At 32.4% G+C, this 23,454-nt stretch overlaps 2 protein-coding genes across 2 annotated transcripts in view; one reads left to right on the top strand and one right to left on the bottom strand.

Annotated features, from left to right (window-relative positions):
* Positions 1-4,658, bottom strand: part of LOC143075819 (dnaJ homolog subfamily C member 2-like) — a 34,345-nt gene extending 29,687 nt beyond the window's left edge. Inside the window, exon 1 of the mRNA XM_076251380.1 lies at positions 4,510-4,658. Within this exon, the coding sequence (XP_076107495.1) occupies positions 4,510-4,567 (58 nt within the window). The 5' untranslated portion in view covers positions 4,568-4,658. The remainder of the gene's footprint in view (positions 1-4,509) is intronic.
* Positions 4,659-4,879: 221 nt separating this feature from the next.
* On the top strand, positions 4,880-22,809 carry LOC143075807 (uncharacterized). The gene is made up of 9 exons (XM_076251368.1): positions 4,880-4,962; positions 10,206-10,325; positions 10,957-11,106; positions 11,712-11,855; positions 12,612-12,766; positions 13,475-13,628; positions 13,904-14,062; positions 14,431-14,561; positions 16,552-22,809. The coding sequence occupies exons 1-9, from the start codon at positions 4,882-4,884 to the stop codon at positions 16,601-16,603; spliced, it is 1,146 nt and encodes a 381-aa protein (XP_076107483.1). The 5' UTR covers positions 4,880-4,881; the 3' UTR covers positions 16,604-22,809.
* The last annotated feature ends 645 nt before the right edge of the window (positions 22,810-23,454 follow it).

The following is a 23,454-nucleotide window of genomic DNA, read 5'->3' as shown; positions in this document are numbered from 1 at the left end:
CTTTTCCTTTTTTTGGTATTTTCTCCAACACCTTTAAAGATATGCATAAAAGAAGAAGTGCAAAATGTTTGCTTAATTGCAATGTAGATTTGTTACATTTGGTCTGAAACAATCTAATGGCATCTTATAGGAGTTAGTGCCCCTGAAATGTGTAATTATCATGTTTATTGATGTTTACTTCAACTTGGTTCATTATATAGCCATATGACCTTTACCAAAATGTTAAGTGACATATGACCTTGAAAAATGTCAACCGGAAGTGACCTGGGAAAAACCGGAAGTAGCCTTTTTGCACATTTTTCATGAAAAAATACTCGGAATCCATATATTTTGTCATATAGATAAATAAACTGATTACTGAAGACTAAAAATGACTTCCAACAAACCGGAAGTGGCCAATGATCTCCAATTCTACATACAAAAGTATATAGAAACTATATATTTTTGGAATCAGTGTGAAAGAAGCTATCCTATGAGACCGGAAGTGACATTCATTTCACCGGAAGTAGCATATTATCTCCCTTATTTAACTCAAAATTATAATTTAACCATTATTTATCGCATCAGTATGAAGAAACTATCTTCTTATCAAAATTTCTTTGATGTGGAAAGACTTTCAATTGTTCTCTGAACAATTGGTTTTTAATTATTCTTTTTTTGTTTAACTGATTTATTTTCCACGTAAATCCATTGATTAGCAGAATGCTGTCTCAAGCTTGTATGTTATATTTTTGACAGCAATCTAAAAAAAAAATTTGCTGTGAAACACATGATACACATATTAGTAATCAACAGTGTGTGCACATGGTTGAACTTTAACTTGAATTCACTCACAATATTGAATGCTGATAAAAGATATTAAAGATGGATTTTGTCCACTGCACGAGATTTTTATATGGCCGGAAATATCGTAACAGTAAACACTATTCACTAATTTATTGATATTACACTTGCTGTAACAAATGTAATTTATGTATTTATATTAAAATACCAAATCATTTAATGTACTATTCTTTATTTTTCACATGGACAAAACAAAAAACCCCACTTGGGGAATCCCTTAAATGAGGGACTTCCTTTAGTCAAGGGTCATTTTACTTCTGTGGAAAAATGAAAATGAAAAATGTAGATTTTTATTTACCTTAAAAATGGGAAATTCTGACATAAAACTACTACTTTTCTAAATGTAGGGTCCAATTATTTTGAAAAATAAAGAAGATATACATGATATATTAGACCAAGAACATACCAAAATTCTTGGACATGTGTTGACCATATTATACCAAATAGATCATAAGATGTATAATTCTTTGGGAAAAGTTTCTTCAAATAATATGAATATGTGCTCATTTTGACTTAAAAAGTGATTTTTAATGTCCTTACATTGAAAGGATACCCCTAGATGTTGTTCCCAACCTGATAAAGGTCTTTCTTTGTGCATAATTTTAAATTGGAAAAGTCAACAATTATTTAATATCCTTACACATGAAATTAATTCCTGGTCTTGCAGCTACATGTTCATCTTTTCTACTGATATATAATAACTAGAATCATGCAGATAAACTTAAGAAAACGGGAAGCAAGCTCATCTTACAAATATGACACTTTTTCTAGACCACAAAACAGCACACGCAAAATAGTCGTCGCAAAGAATTGTAACCTTAGAAATTGTTGTCACGCACTAAAACCCCCATGGGCATTTTCAAAACTTGGCAGGTATGTATTAAAAAAACAATTGTTTAAAAGAGATTAACAGGAAATATGTCAAAATAGAAAACACAGTGATCTGTCTGACCAAAATGTTTTTTTTACTTGTGAGAAATGATTGACAGGTTCAGAGATGCAACTAATCGTCGGACCCGTCGGACCTAAGGGGCAGAATTTATGCAGGTCCGGCAAAACTCGTAGCTGTGCAGGACCTGATGGCCGGCAACATTTAAGTCCGCTTGGGTCCGCCAAAACTGAAATCCCCGTCGGCCCCGGCAGAGTATTTTGTTTATAAAATTGCGATCATCTTTAATAAAAGTAAATGTCCTGTTCCCCCGCATTTTCTAACTCCGGGAACCAGTATTTCCGCCCAGTAATAGTCTTTCGTACCTTGTCCATCTCGCCCCGAACAATTCTCCGTATTTCCGTCATGTTTTTTGTTTTAGAAATTCGCTCTCTAGGAAGGAGGTCTATTAAGCATAGTTGATAAGTTCAGGAAATATGTCATGGCCGATAAAATTTGTAAGTGGGTCGAAATCAAAATTAACGTTTGTTCAATAGCATAATTTCATTTGATTTTTGAGTGAAAATATGGGTCTGGCAGAAATTTGATGGGTCTGGCAAAACTTGGTACCCTGTAGGCCCCATTGTCTGACAGGAAAAAAAAACTGTTTGCATCTCTGCAGGTTTAAATAAACATAGAGGCTCAGACAGGGAAAGTTGTATCAAAAGGAAAATAACAGTTTATTCACAATGCCTATACATATTTTATAAATACAATATGTTGGCCTTATACTTAAAATTGTGTTTCTAATAATAACATATAAAGGAACAGGACGTGAAAAGGGTGAAATACTATAACCATCAACGAAAACTCGTATAATTTACGGGATTGATGTCTCTACAATTTGATTGAAAACAGTCCTGGTTGTTATAATTTTGAATTAGGTGAAATATCTACGGTTTACAAATACAATTACAAAATAGTTTATTCTGTTGCCTTTATTTATTGGCACAAAAATATTACAATACATGTAATTGGTAACACAATATATTGTAACTAGAGGCTCCCAAGAGCCTGTGTCGCTCACCTTGGTCTATGTGAATATTAAACAATGGACACAGATAAATTCTTGACAAAATTGTGTTTTGGTGATCATGGTGTGTTTGTAGATCTTACTTTACTGGACATTCTTCTTGCTACAATTATCTCTATCTATAATGAACTTGGCCCAGTAATTACATCGGAAAATGTATTCTCAAAATTTACAAAAATTTACAAATTTTTGTGAAAATTGTTAAAAAATGACTATAAAGGGCAATAACTCCTTAAGGGGTAAACTGACCATTTTGGTCATGTTGACTTATTTGTAGATCTGACTTTGTTGAACATTATTCCTGTTTACAGTTTATCTCTATCTATAATAATATTCAAGATAATAACCAAAAACAGTAAAATTTCCTTAAAATTACCAATTTAGGGGCAGCAACCCAAAAACGGGTTGTTCGATTCATCTGAAATTTCAGAGCAGATAGATCTTGACCTGATAAACAATTTTACCCTTTGTCAAATTTGCTCTAAATGCTTTCCTTTTTGAGTTATAAGCCAAAAACTGCATTTTACCCCTATGTTCTATTTTTAGCCATGGTGGCCATCTTGGTTGGTTGGCCGGGTCACCGGACACATTTTTAGAACTAGATACCCCAATGATGATTGTGGCCAAGTTTGGTTTAATTTGGCCCAGTAGTTTCAGAGAAGATTTTTGTAAAAGTTAACGACGACGGATGACGGCAACGGACAACGACGGACGCAAAGTGATGGGAAAAGCTCACTTGGCCCTTTGGGCCAGGTGAGCTAAAAATCGTCTTTATTTCATTTTATTCATGATATTTAATTTTAATTTTAATTCTTTCTCTTTGAATACAAAACAATATTTTACATTTATCCATCCTCCATAAATACTAATATATCTGTACAGGTAAAATCAAGGGGGGTCTCATTGCGGGTTCCGATCCAGGATCCCGCTTACTGTTTTGTCAGATTCCTGTATCCCACTTACACTATGTACATAAGCAATTCACATTTTTTTGTCATTTCCCGGGTCCCGCTAGACCTCATTTCCCGTTTTCCCGACACAATAATTTGACTTTCACGTGTCACGCTCACAAAAAATCGGCAATCCTGCGTCACGCTTAGACCCCAATGAGACCCACATCAAGCTGGTACAGATTGATTTACGACCTTCCACTTGGATATTGCACAGGTTAATATCACAGCAGGTGTTTATTACACTGGGACAACTGTCCGACCAGTCTGACATCGAGACGGATTAAGACATCCATAAAAAAAAGTCTCTGCCCGTACTCTACCCGTAATGTATGGGATGAGCTCTGAAATCCCACTGCCCCAGCTTGGCAAAACAGACATTGGGACGTCAAAGCAAACTTGGACTAATACTTAATTAATACAGATTTGTTTAGGTGGTTCCTAGAGGTGAATGCTCTGCAAATAAAGTTTAGTCTTTCAAATTGGCAATCATACCACATCTTCTTTTTTATATTTCGTACATATTACAGAATTAAGTTTTGTTATTATCAATATTAATATAGGCCTAGTCAATGGTTATTCCTCTGAACAGATCTAAAAACTGAAGAAGACTACTGAGTACAGTACTAACAGACTAACTAAGCAACTGTCAGAGAGTCCCCCCTCAGACAGTGTCAAATCTGATCCATTCTGACTTTTGACAATTTTTAGTGTTTTAAATTGGTTTAGCAGTTATATTTTATGGTAAATCAAACCTGAAAGATTTCCAGTAACTTCTGTAACATCTTCTGGTAAAGCTTCTGGCAAAATCATTCTCAAAGTTACATGTGCTGCTAGTCCGAAGTTGACTTCAGATTTTATTATTTGTTTGAAGTACTACTATACAGGAGGTGTCTCACTTCAGATTAAGTCTTATCGGAATGCTAATTTTTTCCTTATCTTGTACAAATCCTTTGTTATTAGTATTTTATTTTGTAATATTTGAAATTATTTAGATCTGACGATATCTTAGCTTTGTCTCGGTTAATAAATAAAAAGCAAATTGATTATGCAAAATGTTTTATAAATACACATTCTTACCGTGCATTTAATTCTTTACCTCTGTCAAGTACTACAGAATTTAAAAGATGGATAGACTTGGGCCCATTCGCGGGAAATTGAAATCACGAAACTCTCCATGTAAACGAAAATATCAGCCTTATACGAGGGTAATATATTTTGGCACCTTTAAAAGCTTTTAAATCTTTAGGCATTGGTTGCCAAAGCCACAGAAGTTCTGTAATAATCTATGTTTATCACATATGAAATTTGTGATCTGACACACAGGCACTTGTTTCTGTCAATGTGGGGTTTACTATCCATACCAGTACAAAAAAAAAACACTTGTTTCTGTCAATGTGGGGTTTACTATCCATACCAGTACAAAAAAACAGTTTTTTTGTACTGGTATGGATAGTAAACCCACATTGGTTTACTATCCATACCAGTACAAAAAAACTGTTACAAAAAACAGTTTTTTTGTACTGGTATGGATAGTAAACCCCACATTGACAGAAACAAGTGCCTGTGATCTGACATGATAAGGTCATAAGTCATAACTTATAAGCTAAACAAAAACACATAAAAGACTACAGGGTCAGTTAAGTGTTCTCCTCAGGCTAATAAAACAATACGTTCCAGCAATGTTGTCCAAATATGTGTCTCTTTGCAGCGCTTATATGAGAGAAATTGCATACACCTCGCTATAATTTTGTCCACCATTACCGGATATCACACAGGTTCCCGTAAAATTTTGACATCATAAAACAAAATATCTGTCGCCACAATGGAAAAGAGTATGATGTCAAAAGTTCAAGCAGCCGGGAATTGCGATAGCTGATAAGCAGTCAGAGCTCAGACATAATTAAGTCTGAATCTGCTTTTGACTCATAGAGGTCTAAATTTGTAAGTTTTAGGATTTGTCTCCCTTTAATGCAAGACAAAATATGACTTCAAGAAGTCCAATATTGTTTAGCAAGAAATAATTGACCAGAATCAAAAAGTTGCAAATATCGACTCCTACAACTGTACAAGTCGATAAGTAATCAAAATTGGTTAACTTCAAGGCCCATGCATATTTATAAAAAGGTCATGCATCTAAATCAAATAATGACAACATTGAAAGACAATGCTTTGTCTTTTAAAGAAAAATATGAATGAGAGTCTAAAAAATCGGAGATAATGTTAATTAACCTTACAATGCAACCACCTGGAACAACACTTAATGAGGTAAAACATCTGTGTTTAGTGAGGATGTTCAATTAGATAATCAAATATAGATAGCTCAAGTCCTTGTGAACTCTCAGACAGGTTTTTGTTGTCATAGGTGGTGTACTTTTGCCACTAAGTAAAATTAAGTTTTTTCATCAACATAAATAGACCTAAACAAGTCTGTCATTTTCTGACTTAGATAAGTCTAAAATTGAAATCACATTTTTATATTAAATACATGTTTTGACTTCTGTAAGTCGAAAACAAAAATCGACTTGTTTATGTCTGAGCTCTGACTGATAAGGTGTATTACGTCTTTACTTTAGTCTTTAGTCTGGGAACCCCCCTCAGGGAGCCCCATTAGTATATATAAATAATCTGACTAAATCTATAAATAAACTTTATTTATCAATTCCTTTATGTAGTAAGCTAATACTTTTTACTACACTGTGTTCCAATGAGTAATTTTACACAATACAATGAATGATACAATGACAATGTGATTTTTGAAATTTGCACCTGTAGTTTAAAAGTTAACCATGTGACAATGATTGACCAATCAATTCACATTCCAAGATCCATTGGCTTATTTATTAAGGACCCGAAGATAAAGGTATGAGGGTATGAATGCCGTTTACTGTCAGTCGTCAAACAGTCATTTTAGAGATGTCTCAAATTATTATTGTTACTGTTTGAGAAAAGAATTAAATGTAAATCATCCAAATCAGCTGATTTTTTATTGTTAAAAAAAAGTGTACATTTATATAAATCATGTTTATTATCGTGCACCAAAAATTGCTGTTATTGTCATCTGGCTACCATTATTCGTCAATAAGGCAGTCTTCACACTTAACCGCAAGTCCGTACATGTACATGTGAACCTCCCGACAGAAGTACAATAATCCTGTTTTCAGGGTCTCCTCCCGTCCTCCTGTTTAAGAAAAAAAAATCCTGTGTATGAAATATTTTATTAATGAAAATTTTCTGATGCCATACATGTATTTGATCATTTCTTACTACCGTACGGGTGTAATTGACACCTGTGTTAAATTTTTCCTGTAAATCAAAGAATATGTATAACTAAATGGACTCAGCTTGGGTGTCAAACATACTGGCAATCAACAATGTTTACCTCTGGCTAACTGCCGTTGTGTAATAAAAACTTTGTGTAATGAAATATATTTTTGTTACTTCCCTTTGATTGTCCTGTTTTAAGTTATTTTGCTTTTAAAAGAATATAAACAGGGATCTCCATGGCCTGTTTAACGATGGCGCCCCACCACCATCGTTCAATTGTCTTGCGCCATCGTCAAATGACTCGCGCCATCGTTCAATTGTCTTCCGCCATCGTTCAAAACTGTGATTATTTTTTATAGCCTGACGCCATTTATTTTGGAAATTATAATCCAGTGATTTTCCTGGTGTTTAGGGGAAGGGTCCTGGGGCCCATGCAATTGGGAAAAAAATTATGGCTTGGGAAAAATATGATTGGTCTTTACGACGGCGGGCACACGGCATAAGCCGTGTGCGCCTCTCTAGGGGGGTTTCGGGCATGCCCCCCCCCAAGAAAATTTTGAAAATTAGGTGCAAAATCCTGCATTCTGAGAAGGATTAACTGCATGAATTGCCTACAAAATAAGCTATCTTTTTAAGGCAAAGGATTAAAAATAAAAGTTGAATGTGTCTGAGGACACATTTGCATGCACTCAAGCTTTGTAACTTTACTCTTGAAAGGTAAAATTCAACCTATCCCTTCTGATTCTATTTATAATGATGAGAATCTATAGAAATTCTAAAAAGACACATTTGAAATCTGAAGCATTTATTTTTTAGTTTTATTTAAAATTCCAAGTTTTCTTTCATGTTTATTTTTAAACATGTCAACTAGTTGTTCCAGTTTTGTATCTGAGAGTCGGTCTTTTCCTTCTTTCACTTGTTTCATCAGAAGGAAGTAGAAACGACTTTTTGAATCCAAAAGCTTCCAGCTTCCGGCATTTACTACCGTCCGCCGCCTTTAGCTTCTTTGTGTAATATTTGGAATTATGAGACATGATCTACGTTCATTTTGTTTACATTATGTCTCATTTTTTTGCTTTGTCATTGAATTATTCATTCGGATGTTTCAAGCGCAAACGTGACCAGAATATCGTAGATTGCAATGCAATCCAATCATCGTCTTAAGTGAACGATAATGATAACTCCCGAAATACCCCGAACGCTCAGAGATTTGTCAACAAAATAATACACGATACGGAGATACGACAATAACAAAATCTCGCGACGATGTCCATATACGATTGGGAATTTTAGAGCTGAAAATTGGGAAAAAAAGAGCATATTTCTCTTTGGGAATGGGGCCGAAATTCGGCCCCAAAATGAGGGTTGGAAAATCACTGTAATCAAATGCATGTAATTGCATAACCCTCAGGCTTTTTTAATAGTATAATCTAATACAGTTCAAACGCCTGAGGGATATCCGGATTAAGATCGCTAATCACTTGTACTTGAGCTTGTTCAGGTAGATCAACAAACCAGACAGGAGAATATTATCTGAAGTTAGACGATTCATGTGTCCAATTATTTAACTAAGTTTCCGCAAATGCTTATGATAATTCAGATTAAATAAATAAATTAATAATCCAGTTACAAAGTTTAACAAGTCGACCACATGCTTTTATTTTGACTTACGCAATCAGCATCCCCCTTTTTAAGAAGTACAAAATAAGACGTAAAACAGTAATTATTATTTCATCGCAAATAACTCGAGTACTGCTGTAGTGTAACAATAATATAGTATTAGAATTACTTTAAAAGTTAAAAAGTACAAACTTTTAATATTTCCTGTAAAGAAATATTGTATCGTCATTCCGAATTAATTTCGTAGTTTACAATCAAATTGATACATCCGCGTTTCCTGTTTCTATTCAGACTCGAAAGATGCATGTTGCATATCATCGATTTGCTAGATAAACTCATTAAAAACCTGTTCATTTGACAACGTTTGCTTTACAAATCTTTTTAACCTTTTACATAACCTGTACAACTCATTATGTCGTTGATGCAAACCAGCCATACCGGTAATGGGTTCATGACTTCTGAATTTGACAGTGTCCGTGAAAAATAAGCTCCACATAATTTTTAACCCCCATAACAATTACCATAAATAGCAAGAAAACTACATGGGGACCTTCGTGATAGCTATTTGTCATTCTCGACTAAGTGAATTTGAAAGGGAGGGGGCATGAGGGCTTGGCCTTTGAAGGGTTACAAACGGCAATTATTGAAAATATATATACTTCTATATAGAATTCATAATGAAAATTCAAATAAATATAATTTAAATAAGCAATGAATTAGAATGTTCACCTATCCTGATGTGGAGGGATGAAATACATACATACTTTCGATCGCGTTACACTGTATGGCATAGATACGGTTTATGATGGTGAAAGTTCCTCCATCGTTCAATTTTCATAGAAGTATGTTAATATTTAATTTAGATTGTCAAAATCCAGAAAAAAATTGTGTGTTTACTGAAATTGTTTCACGCCCTACCAAAATTTTGTCATTTTACATGTGTTTGGTTGTTCATTGTAAAATAAACAGTCATGTTACATTTTAGTTAATTTTGTTGCATTCTGTTATGAATTCTTGCATTTTAGTCTTAACAGATACTTCTGATGGAAATTCAGATGACAGAAATCTATGAATTTTAAAATTATATTATTTTACAATCGTCAAAAGAAATTTATGAATTTAATTATATTATTTCACAATCGTCAAATGAAATCTATGAATTTAATTATATTATTTCACAATCGTCAAAATTGGATCGTTTGAATTTATTTTTTAGAAATGAAAAAAAAAGTTCTAGGGTCGGTCAGGTAACTGGAACCACACATATATTTTTATTTGGCCTTACAAGCCAACAGAATCCAACTAGAATTTTCAAAATATTGAATTTCAGACTTGTGGATTCAAAAGTTAAATGTGAAGGCTTTGAAGGTACCCCCATTACAACCCTTTCATTGGCATTCAGTGCCTAAATAGACAATCTCACTGTGTGTTAATTTTCGAATAGTCCTCACAATTTCTGTTTCAGATCTTTTGAACAAAACAGATTTTTTAACTCACAGTGACCAACTTGTTTACAATGTAGCATAGAATGTTGCCTATATTATATATTGATTAATTATTTTAGGCACTAAGAAAAGAAGTGAACAGAGTATATGACCAGATTTATGCTATAGTGTATGGACATTGTATTGGTGATGCTATTGGACTTCTTACAGAAAATTTAACTAAAGAAGAAGCTAAAAAGGTTTTATACTATTACAACATTTCCTTTGCTATTTTAGGTTATTGGTTTAAATATGAGACCAAGAAGTATGTAGTGACACTGAGTTGTTGTTTTTTCAAATGGTTAATGGTCCCATACTTTCTTACAATGATATGTACATGATGTACCCTTTATTCATTTACTCAAATGTTAAAACTTTTGAGCATATTACATGCAATACCACGCAAAATAAATTATGATAAAATTTTGTTTATATTAATTTGGAATAAAAGACCACATTTATTGTTAGCTAAGTATTCAGAAGAACAAAAAAAAAGGATATTTTTTGTATAGGACAAGGAGACAACAAACAAACCATGCTGAAAAAAATCCCAGGTTAACTTACTATTTTTCAAACGTCATACAATATGTCATGCTTTAAATTGCAGTAAGTCAAGAAGTAAAGATTGATTTAACATAATAACCAAATTATGCTTCTCATTTTATAAGATGTCAGCAGCAACAAAAAATCTGTCTTGATTTGATAATAAGTATTCAAAGAAAACAGGATTTTATCATATACTTGAAAATGTAAGGTAAGACAAATGGACACAACAACTAAAATGTATTACTTATATATATATTTGATATGTTTTTTAATATGTAATTTCAGAAGTATAAAGAAGTTCACAACAAGTTAGAATATGTCCACAAGAAAATATTACCAGATGTACATAGGAGGAAGTGGACTATTGGAGATTGGACAGAAGAGTCAGACCATATGTTACTTATCTTACAGTCCATTCTAAGTAAAAATGGAGAGGTACATGTATATAACACTGTTTATCTTGTTTATTAACACAATTTTATGATACATTCAGTTGCTTATTTGTCAATGTTAGCCATTATTAAGCTATTATGTATAAAGTATAATTTATGTTTACTTTCAGTAAGATCACTTAATGGTCATTGGTACCACTTTAAACTGGTATATTTAACTTGATCTCACTTTAACCATTCAAATTTGGGGATTTTAGAGAAAAGATATAAAATTTGGAAAAACCATTGAATTATTTCTCGCAAAAAAATTTGCTCAAATTTTAAAAATGCACAATTTTTCAGTTTGTTTTGTTGAGAGCCTACTATATATAAATAGAAAGGAAATAACTCATATTTTGAAGAGGGTGATTAGAAATATTTTGGTAGAAATAGTTAGAAGTTACCATGATAACAACAACTGATATGCTTGTGTAAACTTTTAATGAAGAAATCTGCATAAAAATGTAAAAGATGGACTTATGTAAATTATTGTCAGTTGAGAAACTTTTAATTCATGTATTTCTATATTGTTAGTCATAGTGGGTGAACAGAAGATGTTATTTTTCTATTAATGCATTCAATTATATACTAATCTTAATGTTTGAATAGGTTGACCCATTAGATTTCTCAAGAAAATTGATGGAATGGAACGAGAAAGGATTTCCTGAACTAAATGATGTGTGTGGTCTAGGAACCTGTCCACAAGTTAAATCTGTGATATCACATCCACAGTTTTCTGAAGAACCGAAAAAGGTATATCAAAATGATAAAAACCAAAAAATATGTTTTGTACCAGAGGAGTCCAATATTACAAATGTATGTGTAAGAGTATATACCATATAAAAAAATGGGATTCATGATACTATCAAAATTATAAATTGTCCCAGTTTTAGAGTTTCAAGGGTTTTCTTTGATACCTACCAATAAAAAGGCTTACACCAACCTATGGTACAATAAACAGTTTTTAGTGAATGAGTATTAGGGACTTATCTATTGTTTTGCTTTGTCATTATATTGACCATTGTAAATTGAATAAAGATGTAAAAGTTGGTATATACTACTTATTCTCAAGTTTGAGGAATACTATTATTATAATAATGGCTTTATTGTGTCATCTCAGAAAAATCTCCAAGACAAGACTTAGGCATGCCATGTGCTGCAACATCAGTGCTTTGAACAGTGTGTTAGTTTTGTGTCAGTTGAAGGGGAACCTCTTGTGGTAGATCAGTGATATTTGGTATGCTGTCAATTTGGCATTGGCACATCACATTTTAATGGCGATCTTGCCTCCTCAGCAGTGGTCTATTGATTCTGAAACGTATGATTAGTTTACATGTTTAAAACTTGTGATAAGGTAATATAAGCACTAAATAATGTATACTGATCAATATTTGGTATACATCCTATCTTAAACAGCCTTATACCAGATTTTGATAAATCTTTTTTAAGAAATGAATTCTTTTAAACAAAAATATCATATAACACTATTTGTTTCTTTTTCAATTAAAGGCTGCTGAAATAGTATGGCGAGATTCCAGGAATAAGTCTGCCACAAATGCTGCTGTAGCCCGTACCTCTGTACTAGGATTTCATCATTATAATAACTTTGGTCAGGTTATCAAACATACCCTAGATATATGTAATACTACACACTCAGATCCAAGGTAAGTTTTTCTTTCAATTAATTTTTTGATTTGATTCTCTGGCACTACTGGGAATCTGTTTATTTTTATTCCAATAATCAGACTTTTAGTAATTTTGTTTGCTCTAAAGCATAAAAGTACCACAAATATGACACATTTGAAAATGACCAGATATACATGATATATGGTATAATGTTCTCATCAATATATTTTTATGCCCCATTTATGGGCGTTATATTTTCTGATCTGTACATCCGTTTGTTTGTCTGTCCGTCTATCCTACTTCAGGTTAAAGTTTTTGATCAAGGTAGTTTTTGATGAAGTTGAAGTCCAATCAACTTGATCTTAGTACACATGTTCCTTATCATATGATCTTTCTAATTTTAATGCCAAATTAGTGTTTTGACCCCAATTTCACGGTCCATTGAACATAGAAAATGATAGTGTGATTAGAGCATCCGTGTACTATGGACACATTCTTGTTTTTAATCAAATGCAAAAGTTTTTGTTAGATTATAATAAAATAAATGTAGTGAAGGTTTGATTTATTAATTGTTTAAATGTTAATTGTATTGCATATTTTGGTGAAAATTATCCTTTTTATACATGTTCCCTTTGATTTGACAAAGTTGCTTTGTAAATAGATTGAAATAAAGATTACCTATTTGTAATGAGCTATGACAGTGTAAGGAAAATCTATAGCCATTTAATATCCAGTACATATTTCAGGTGCCATGCTTCCTGTGTTGCAGTGACTACTGTTATGTCATTATTACTGCAAAGAAATGAACGTCATATAAAGAAAGATGGGAGCTACAATTTAACAGGAGTAACCGAGGAAGCTTTCAGATATGCCTCACCACTACTGTCATCGTATGACCAGGTAAGTAGACTAAACAATGTAGTGAGTGATGATGATTTTATACAGGGATTGTTGGGTATATGTTGATCTATGTTTCTATGATTTTATGACCAGAATCTAAGATGAGAACGTAACAAAGGGTTGTAATTGGTGGCATTTGCTTTTAATCAGTGGTCACACTGGCATCTCATAATTAAAGTTCTCAGTTATTTTTTAATTCAGGAATTAGGAAATGAAAACAATTCTTTATTTGTTTAATCTGTTTTCATGAGTATTTTCATTTACTACAATTCTAGGTAAAAGAACTAAAAAAGTACATGTTTTGTGAGACATTAAAAGCCCTCCAGTTAGATGAGCAATGCAAGTCCAATTACACCTATAAAACTTTAGGAGCAGCTATGTGGGGACTCAGACAGAAAGATTTCAGACAGGCTATACAGGATATTGTAATGGAGGTATGTATCTGGCTAATTATATATTGATTGGGAGAGAAGAGCTCAACACATTTACAAATTGTCTGACAAGTACATCTTTTCAATAATCAGAATAAAAGATACTTGTCTTGTATAACATTCAATTCATTGGTAGAATCTATAATTTAATACCTGTTTATGAATGCTAAAGTATAGCAAATCTGAAAAAGTGAATTTACATATAATGATTGATTTACAAAGCTTCAAATTAGTTTTTGCAACATGAGCCCTAAAAAAATTTACCATGGGAATGAATGTTGCCATGCAATTTATGCTTTTGCACTGTTGATATATTTGGATAAGTTGATGAAACTTAGTCTATTCTTTAACATTTTATGATTAATCTTCAGGGAGGAGATGCTGATGCAAATGCTGCTGTAGCTGGGGCTCTGTTAGGATGTAAACTTGGTATACAGGCCATACCTAGGACATGGATAGATCAATTGGGTAACAGATTGTGGCTGGATAATTTGTTGGATAGGTAAAGAGATTGTCTTGTTGAGTTGCAAATGGATCATTTTGTTGTTTCACATGTATTTAAATACTATTTATTTTCACATGCAATTAGATACTATTTATATTCAGCATATGTTGACATGCAGCTTGGTTGATTTTTATGCCCCACCTACGATAGTAGAGGGGCATTATGTTTTCTGGTCTGTGCCTCCGTCCGTCCGTCCGTCTGTGCCTCCGTTCGTCCGTCCGCTTCAGGTTAAAGTTTTTGGTCAAGGTAGTTTTTGAAGAAGTTGAAGTCCAATCAACTTGAAACTTAGTACACTTGTTCCCCATGATATGATCTTTCTAATTTTAATGCCAAATTATAGTTTTGACCCCAATTTCATGGTCCACTGAACATAGAAAATGATAGTGCGAAGTTCAGGTTAAACTTTTTGGTCAAGGTAGTTTTTGATGAAGTTAAAGTTACATCAACTTGAAACTTAGTACACATGTTCGCTATGATATGATCTTTCTAATTTTAATTCCAAATTAAAGTTTTGACCCCAATTTCACGGTCCACTGAACATAGAAAATGATAGTGCGAGTGGGGCATTCGTGTACTATGGACACATTCTTGTTTAAAACAAGTATTAATTCCTTTCTTAAAATCATATGACAAGAGGAAATTCTTATACTACATGACACATTGTATGGTAAGGGTTGCAAAAAAACTTCATAATGGACTATTGTATTGAATTGGATATTGAAAAGATTTGTCTCACAATATGCATGAATTATTAGCCATTGAACATTAAGCATACAACAATCAATCTTGTTATGAGATGTAAAAAAATATGAAATTGTTTTAGAGCATAAGGGTAGTATGCTGTCAAAAATAATGGATGATATTGTGGTATAAAAACTACAATCTTGAAATGTTGATGACTAATCAAGTGGGCTTTAACCACTGTTTCTCTAGATAAATTAAACCATTTAATATGGAAAAAATTCTGAAAGTCACTTTGATGTATAATTAAGGTATTACTTCTTTAATTCCACCTTATGTAATAATGCTGTATTTTGATTGGATGAGAACCATGGTATTTTTCACCAATTTCTATATATTGAGATTTTCTTTTCTCTGCCGGGGTATTTGCCATTAGGGAATTCCATATGCCGGGGTATTTGCTAGCAAATACCATGGCAGATGGGAAATACCCTGTAGCAAATACCATGGCAGATAGGGAATACCATGTCTAAAAATAACTCAATGAATTATTTCTTTTCTAATATGACAAATTCATGGTCATTCTAGATATATGGTTCCAGATGAAATATTTAGGATAAAAAGCATCATTATTGAATTTGGACCGAATGACGTAAAAATTCCGGGAATGACGTCATAAATAAAACTCAAAGGAGAATTGTCAACCAGTCACATAAAACTGGAATCCACTTGTATTACGCTTCACTGAAACTGATGAACAAAGTGTAGTAATCAGCCGAGAACCAGCGTATTATCATAAAAAGGGAGACATACATACAGTCAGTGACTGTACATAAAAAAATGATAAGAAATGATTATACGGTCAATGCAATTTGACTCCGCAAATAGCACAGCTGCAGTGTATACAAAAATTATACATTCAAGTCGAAATTTCATATGATTCCTGATTGTAATAAACTTTAATTTCTGAATTGGAACATTCGGTGGAATTAAACAATTATATCATGCTTACAAGGGGTATTTGCCAAAAATACCGGTTTCGAGGTAATCAAATTTCCCTCGCCTAACGGCTCTGGAAATTTTTACCTCTCAACCGGTATTTTTGGCAAATACCCCTTGGAAGCATGATATATTTGTATAGAACCCAATGGAGTTGGTGAGCACAATGCCTCCAACCTTGGTCATTTCAAATTCTGACCATTCTTGCTAACAGCTAATCCAAATGACTGTGATGAAAATTTGTATTTATTAAATGCTTGTCTGCATATTAAAATGTGCTGTTAATATTTCCTATTTATTTTTGCAGGTATTTTGATATATTGGAAGGAAGAAGTACAACAAAAGAGACAACATTATGACATATCATAATATTAGTATAACTCTTATTGAAACCAGGAAGTATTAAAACTTAGTATTATATAGGACAAAACATTTATTTACAGATAAGTTAACTTGAATGTTGTGTACAGTACACAGCCTTTACCACCAATGCTCATTCAGAAAATTCTTGTTATTTTTTTTTATTTTAATGCAAATATTGAATTCGTGGAAATTACATTGATTTAAAATTTATTCTTGCATTCATATCTTTTCCAGTATGGAAATTGCATTAATTAATCTCACATAATTGTTGGTTTTTTGTCGAGCCTGCAACTTTTGTTGCAGAAAGCTCGACATAGGGATAGTGATCCGGCGGCTACGGCGGCGGCGGCGGCGGCGGCGTTAGCTAACTTCTTAAAAGCTTTATATTTTAGAAGGTGGAAGACCTGGATGCTTCATACTTTGTATATAGATGCCTCATGTTACGAAGTTTCCGTCAGTCACATGTCCAATGTCCTTGACCTCATTTTCATGGTTCAGTGACCACTTGAAAAAAAAGTTCAAATTTTTTGTAATGTTGAATTCTCTCTTATTATAAGTAATAGGATAACTATATTTGATATGTGCGTACCTTGCAAGGTTCTCATGTCTGTCAGACAGTTTTCACTTGACCTCGACCTCATTTCATGGATCAGTGAACAAGGTTAAGTTTTGGTGGTCAAGTCCATATCTCAGATACTATAAGCAATAGGGCTAGTATATTCGGTGTATGGAAGGACTGTAAGGTGTACATGTCCAACTGGCAGGTGTCATCTGACCTTGACCTCATTTTCATGGTTCAGTGGTTATAGTTAAATTTTTGTGTTTTGGTCTGTTTTTCTCATACTATATGCAATAGGTCTACTATATTTGTTGTATGGAACGATTGTAAGGTGTACATGTCTAGCGGGCAGATGTCATGTGACCTTGACCTCATTTTCATGGTTCAGTGGTCAAAGTTAAATTTTTGTGTTTTGGTCTGTTTTTCTCATACTATATGCAATAGGTCTACTATATTTGTTGTATGGAACGATTGTAAGGTGTACATGTCTAGCGGGCAGATGTCATGTGACCTTGACCTCATTTTCATGGTTCAGTGGTCATAGTTAAATTTTTGTGTTTTGGTCTGTTTTTCTCATACTATATGCAATAGGTCTACTATATTTGTTGTATGGAACGATTGTAAGGTGTACATGTCTAGCGGGCAGATGTCATGTGACCTTGACCACATTTTCATGGTTCAGTGGTCAAAGTTAAATTTTTGTGTTTTGGTCTGTTTTTCTCATACTATATGCAATAGGTCTACTATATTTGTTGTATGGAACTATTGTAAGGTGTACATGTCTAGCGGGCAGATGTCATGTGACCTTGACCTCATTTTCATGGTTCAGTGGTCAAAGTTTTTATCTAATACTATATGCCATAGGTCAACTATATTTGGTGTATGGAAATATTTTATGATCTTTATGTCAGTCGCACAGGTTTTATTTGATCGTGACCTCATTTTCACGGTTCATTGCACAGTGTTAAGTTTTTGTGTTTTGGTCTATTTTTCTTAAACTATATAAGTAATAAGTCAACTATATATGTTGTATAGAAGCATTGTTAGCTGTACATGTCTGCCTGGCATGGTTCATCTGACCTTGACCTCATTTTCAAGGTTCATTGGTCTATGTTTAGTTATCTTGGTTAATGTTAAGTTTATGTGACAGTTGTTATAAAGCTTAGCTATCAACATAATATCAGTGATTAGTATAGAAGGCGAGACATTTCAGTGTGTGCACTCTTGTGAAAATACACAGTTATTTTTGCATACAGTAATTCACGATTTTACATGAAGGTTAAGATATGTCTGCTATAAAGTATGTGCAGTGTGTGAAACCTTTTTTTCTTAGATTCGCCAAATTGGTGAGCAGATTTTCATTTCAACTCGCCAAATAGAAATCCCACTTGCCAGCTTGGGGAGAGTGTCTTAAATTTCTAACTCGCCATCTTATTCAGACATTGTTGTATGTATAAAACATTTTTTGACAAAGCTCCAAAGTTGCTACTGTTACCATAATTAATGCATTTTTCAATATTTATGCTACGAGAAAAACAAATATTGTTCTGCTATTTACAGTGTAAAGATTGTTTTGCTGACATTTTCCTTCCTTTCATGTTATTCAAAAGCTTGATAAATATGCAAATGCATAAGATTATTTTTGTTTACTTTTCATTTAAAAACAGAATTGATAATTAACATATTATTTTTTCATTGATGCTGTTCATTTAAATATTCATTATATAATACTTAAGTTTTTATTTACAGTTTATAAGAAATTTACTCTTGCTTCAATCTTCATAAGATATTTTACATTGCCAAAAAGAAAGTGTAAGTAAATTTGTCTATAGATCAATAAAACACAGTTTGATTGGTTTAAGTTTTCATACAACTGTCATCTAGCCAATCAGAACACATGTAACATAATATGTATCATCTGGGTCCCTGTTTAAACATAAGTGAAGGATAACAGTATAGATTTTGCGGGGGGAAATGTTTTTGTTATGATCTTTTTGATGGCTTGATTCAAATTCACCACAGAACAGCTACTCGCCACAAGGGCATTTGGCGAGCAGAGGTTTCACACACTGTATGTGTATGAATGTTAAAATATTTTTTGCTATCTGCTGTTATATAAAAATTATATTAGCTAAAATGTATGTACTGTTCCCGTGTTTTATACATATGACTAACAAAAAACTTAAAAATTCTGCTCTGAATATGTGAAAGAGTTATAATCATGATAATAGTTCTTAAGTTTTTAGTTATTATTTATTATTAAAAGTTTGGCAATTATATTCATGTATATTGTAGTTGATTAAGTGCAATATGTTCTAGTTTTAGCTGGTTATTTTTTTTTTGGTGATCAGCATTTCATATATGTGTCATTTGATGATAACTATGGATTCATTCATTTTTGTGGAAACCAATTTTTGTGTATTTTAAGAAATACTTGCATGTTCATGGCTATTTGAATTCATGGTTTTGTCAAAGTCTGAGTACGAGCCTATATAGAATATTTCATTTGTTCGACACTTAGTTACACTTGTACTCGTGAAATCTACGAAAAATTGGTATCCAAAGAATAATAATAAATCCACAGTTTTCTGCTTATTAATTGTAAATTTATGACATATTTCATGACCAAACAAATGCTCTTCTGTGTGTTCCTCATAGCCAAGACAATGATGTTAATGATAAAGAAGTATAATTTCAAGTTTAATAGATGTACCAACAGTCAAAATTTGTAAGTTTGTTAGGTTGTTATAATGAAAATTTGAGATATATCACTCTTTTTCGTCAAGCCTGCTACAGCATCCACAAATATTCACTCTGTGGTTAAAGATTTTGAAATTTCAATAACTTTCTTAAACTATCCGGGATTTCTACCAATTTAAACAAAAGCTTGTTTATGATCATAAGATAGTGTCCATAAGTAAGTTTTATATAAAAAGTATCCTGTTTATATTTTACTTTATATAAATGGACTTAGTTTTTCTGCCAGTTAACATTACATTCATGCTGTGGTTAAAGTTTTAAAATTAGATTATAAAAACTTTTCTTTAAATGTCCTGGATTTCTAACAAATAGAATCTAGAGGAAAACTTTTATTAATTTGTCCCCCATTTCTGTTGAGCCTGCGACTAACAGCAAAAGTAGGCCAGAAACTGGGTTCTACGGAACCCTTACAAATTTTAGTTTTTCTTTTGTGCTTTAAGTACAGAATTTTTTATGAAACTACTTTGATAACAGTTTTATGAAGCACAGTGTAGTTACTCTCGTACATTCCTAGTAAATATTGTATTGTAATGACTAATCTGTGATATAATGAGTATATTTTTGTTAATTATTATATATACATGTGTATTCTAAAATATATCTTTAATCTTTTTTTAAGCATCAAACACAGGGTTTCAAATTTTAGCAGTCTGATGCCAAAAATAGTCTTTTTTTTAGTGATCGATGTATTAAGATTTTCTATATGACTAAGATATGTTCATGTTAGATTAGGTCATTCAAAAATTACATATATGAATTGTGACCACTTCATTGACAAAAAAAGACTTTGAAACAATGATTGATGGTATGTTCAAATACAGGCATACTTGATATCTTGTTTTATGTGATATTCACGATTAAGTGTTTGAAAAAAAAATCATGATAGGAATTTTATTATTGATTAATGTGATATTAATGTTTGCTTGTTGTAATATCTATGTGTTTAATGTAAAAACACATCTATGATCATTTTAATTATATTTTTCTTATTAAATATTTAACCTGCATTAATGTAAAGTATTATATGGAATTATAGAATTACATACTTTGATGATGGTGGTGGTTTATCTAAATTCAGTTTATTTGTGAAGATCTTAAAGCAATTACGTTCCAGATTTAGCATGAAAGTATTCCCCTAATATGGATTACCTACCCTTTTATATGTCTTCATTTTTTTTCCGCTAATGCACATAATTAATATTCCTTCAACTATTAAACTAAAGCTCAATCGTAGTAATGTCATGGAATATAAGTGCCGTCATAATATAAGTTCCAAATGGAAGAAATATCATGGAATATTATTTCCACTGGAACAAATATTACAGTAATTGTTCCTAACGGAATAAAGGTTATGGAATAATTGTTCCATTTGGAACAGGTATTATGGCATTGCTTATAACAAAGATACCAGTGGAACTTGTGTTAGGTGGAACAAATATACGTTGACAGTAATTGTGATTAGAGATCTCATGATGTTAGTATTCCCTCCATTTCATTAATGAATTCAAAGTACTTCATTTTGATTGTGCCAAGGTTACATACTAATTATACTAAGTTAATTCCTCTGTAAAAAAATGGAATCATTTTGACAGAACCAAATTTTGACAAGAATTCTTGTCTAACAGTGACTTCTTTAACATTGGTTTGAAATATGTGTAATCAATTTATAGCTGTTTACCAATGCTAGATGTCTTATGTCTTAAAATTGATTTATTAGTATTTTTAATAACTTGTTGAAATGAAACACTTATTCACATGTTTTGTAAACTCTGGTGCTAATAAACAGCTCTTTATGAAAAACTAGATAAAATTTACTGTAATAATCCTTTCTTGTTAATGAATTATTTTTTCCATTCTTTTTAAAACTTTCTAAACTTGAATATGATTGACTTGACCTTAAAGTGAAAGGAAAGAAACATATTTTTTAGACCTATTTCTACAGTATTGGTTGTGTTTTATATTGGTGCTGTTTTTGACATTTTAAAAAATACAGATTTTTTTAATTGAATTAAATATTTTAGAATGCATTTTATTGTTAAATTTAAATCAATAATTACATTAGATGTATGTTTCATTATAATATTTTATTCTGATTGGCTAACTGCACATCACGTGTTATTCCGTAAGCAGTTGCATTGCTCAATACAACTTTTCACTCATGATAACATGTGCTCTAACAATAAAGTGCACAGGTGAATTAAATAATAAAATATATAAAATTCGTGTTTTCATGATCATAGCTAAAAAATGTAATTATAAGTATTGAATGCTTCTTTTTGTAACTTTATAAGGTTGTAAAAGCGTTGACCGTGCGTACATTTTCAGAATGAAGCGCTTCCGCGCTTCATACAAAATGTACTTCGGTCAACGCTTTTACACCCCAATAAATTTACAAAAAGAAGCATTCAATTCTTAAATATGATTTACTCTATGTGTCATAAATCTTGGTTGTGAATTTATATGGTGCTTTTATATTAAGAATATTAGATATTTCCTTTTGTAATATTTTTTGTTGAAAAGAGTATTTAGAAAATAATTTAACAGTTGATTTTCACAAGAGGTTATTGTTTTTCAATACAGTTTACTTTTATCAGCAAGCACATTATTTTAAAAAAATAATTACATTTCTTACTCATTTTAACTAGAATGGTATGGACAAAAATTATCACAAAAAATAAGATGTGACAGAAACAGCAATAATTACAGGGATGTTGAAGACTTTGAACTTACTGTTAGGACAGATCTATAATGGCATATTTTTTTCTCAAACAATATAATTTTGCTGTAACATACTGTCACTGTTTGTATTTAACATGCTCATCATGCTTATGATTACTCTTTTTACATGTACGCTAAAAAGGAATAAAGGACTATTTATACGGCTTTATTTTTGTTTATTGAAAACAATAGTCATCTATGCATCTTGGCCAAGTTGTAGAACCATTACTTATTCATTGTGGTTTCAGGTTCTAGCCTAGTTTCTTGTGGAACATTTTGTTGACTTTTTATACCCCCGCTTTAAAAAAGGGGGGGTATACTGTTTTACCTCTGTCTGTCCGTCCATCAGTCCGTCAGTCCGTCCGTCAGTCCGTCCATCAGTCCGTCCATCAGTCCGTCCGTCAGTCAGTCCGTCCCATGAAACTTTCGTCACATTTTTCTCAGGAACTACACATCCACCCTTTCTGTAATTTGGTATCAACATTTATATATGTCAGCCATACCGTGTGATGCGTTTTCAGATTCATCACTTGACAACTTCCTGTTTACCGAACACTTGTCTGATTTTACACATGATAGCCAAGTTGAAAATTTTCGTCACATTTTTCTCAGGAACTACAATACAAGGATTTCTGAAATTTGGTTTCAGGATTTATATAAGTCAGCTATACCGTGTGATGCGTTTTCAGATTCATCACTCGACAACTTCCTGTTTACCGAACACTTGTATGAATTTACACATGATAGCCAAGTTGAAAATTTTCGTCACATTTTTCTCAGGAACTACAATACAAGGATTTCTGAAATTTG

The sequence above is a fragment of the Mytilus galloprovincialis genome, chromosome 1, assembly GCF_965363235.1.
Source record: "Mytilus galloprovincialis chromosome 1, xbMytGall1.hap1.1, whole genome shotgun sequence".
Taxonomy (NCBI): domain Eukaryota; kingdom Metazoa; phylum Mollusca; class Bivalvia; order Mytilida; family Mytilidae; genus Mytilus; species Mytilus galloprovincialis.
Note: the sequence above shows the minus strand (reverse complement) of the source record. Positions and strands in the feature narration are given on the sequence as shown.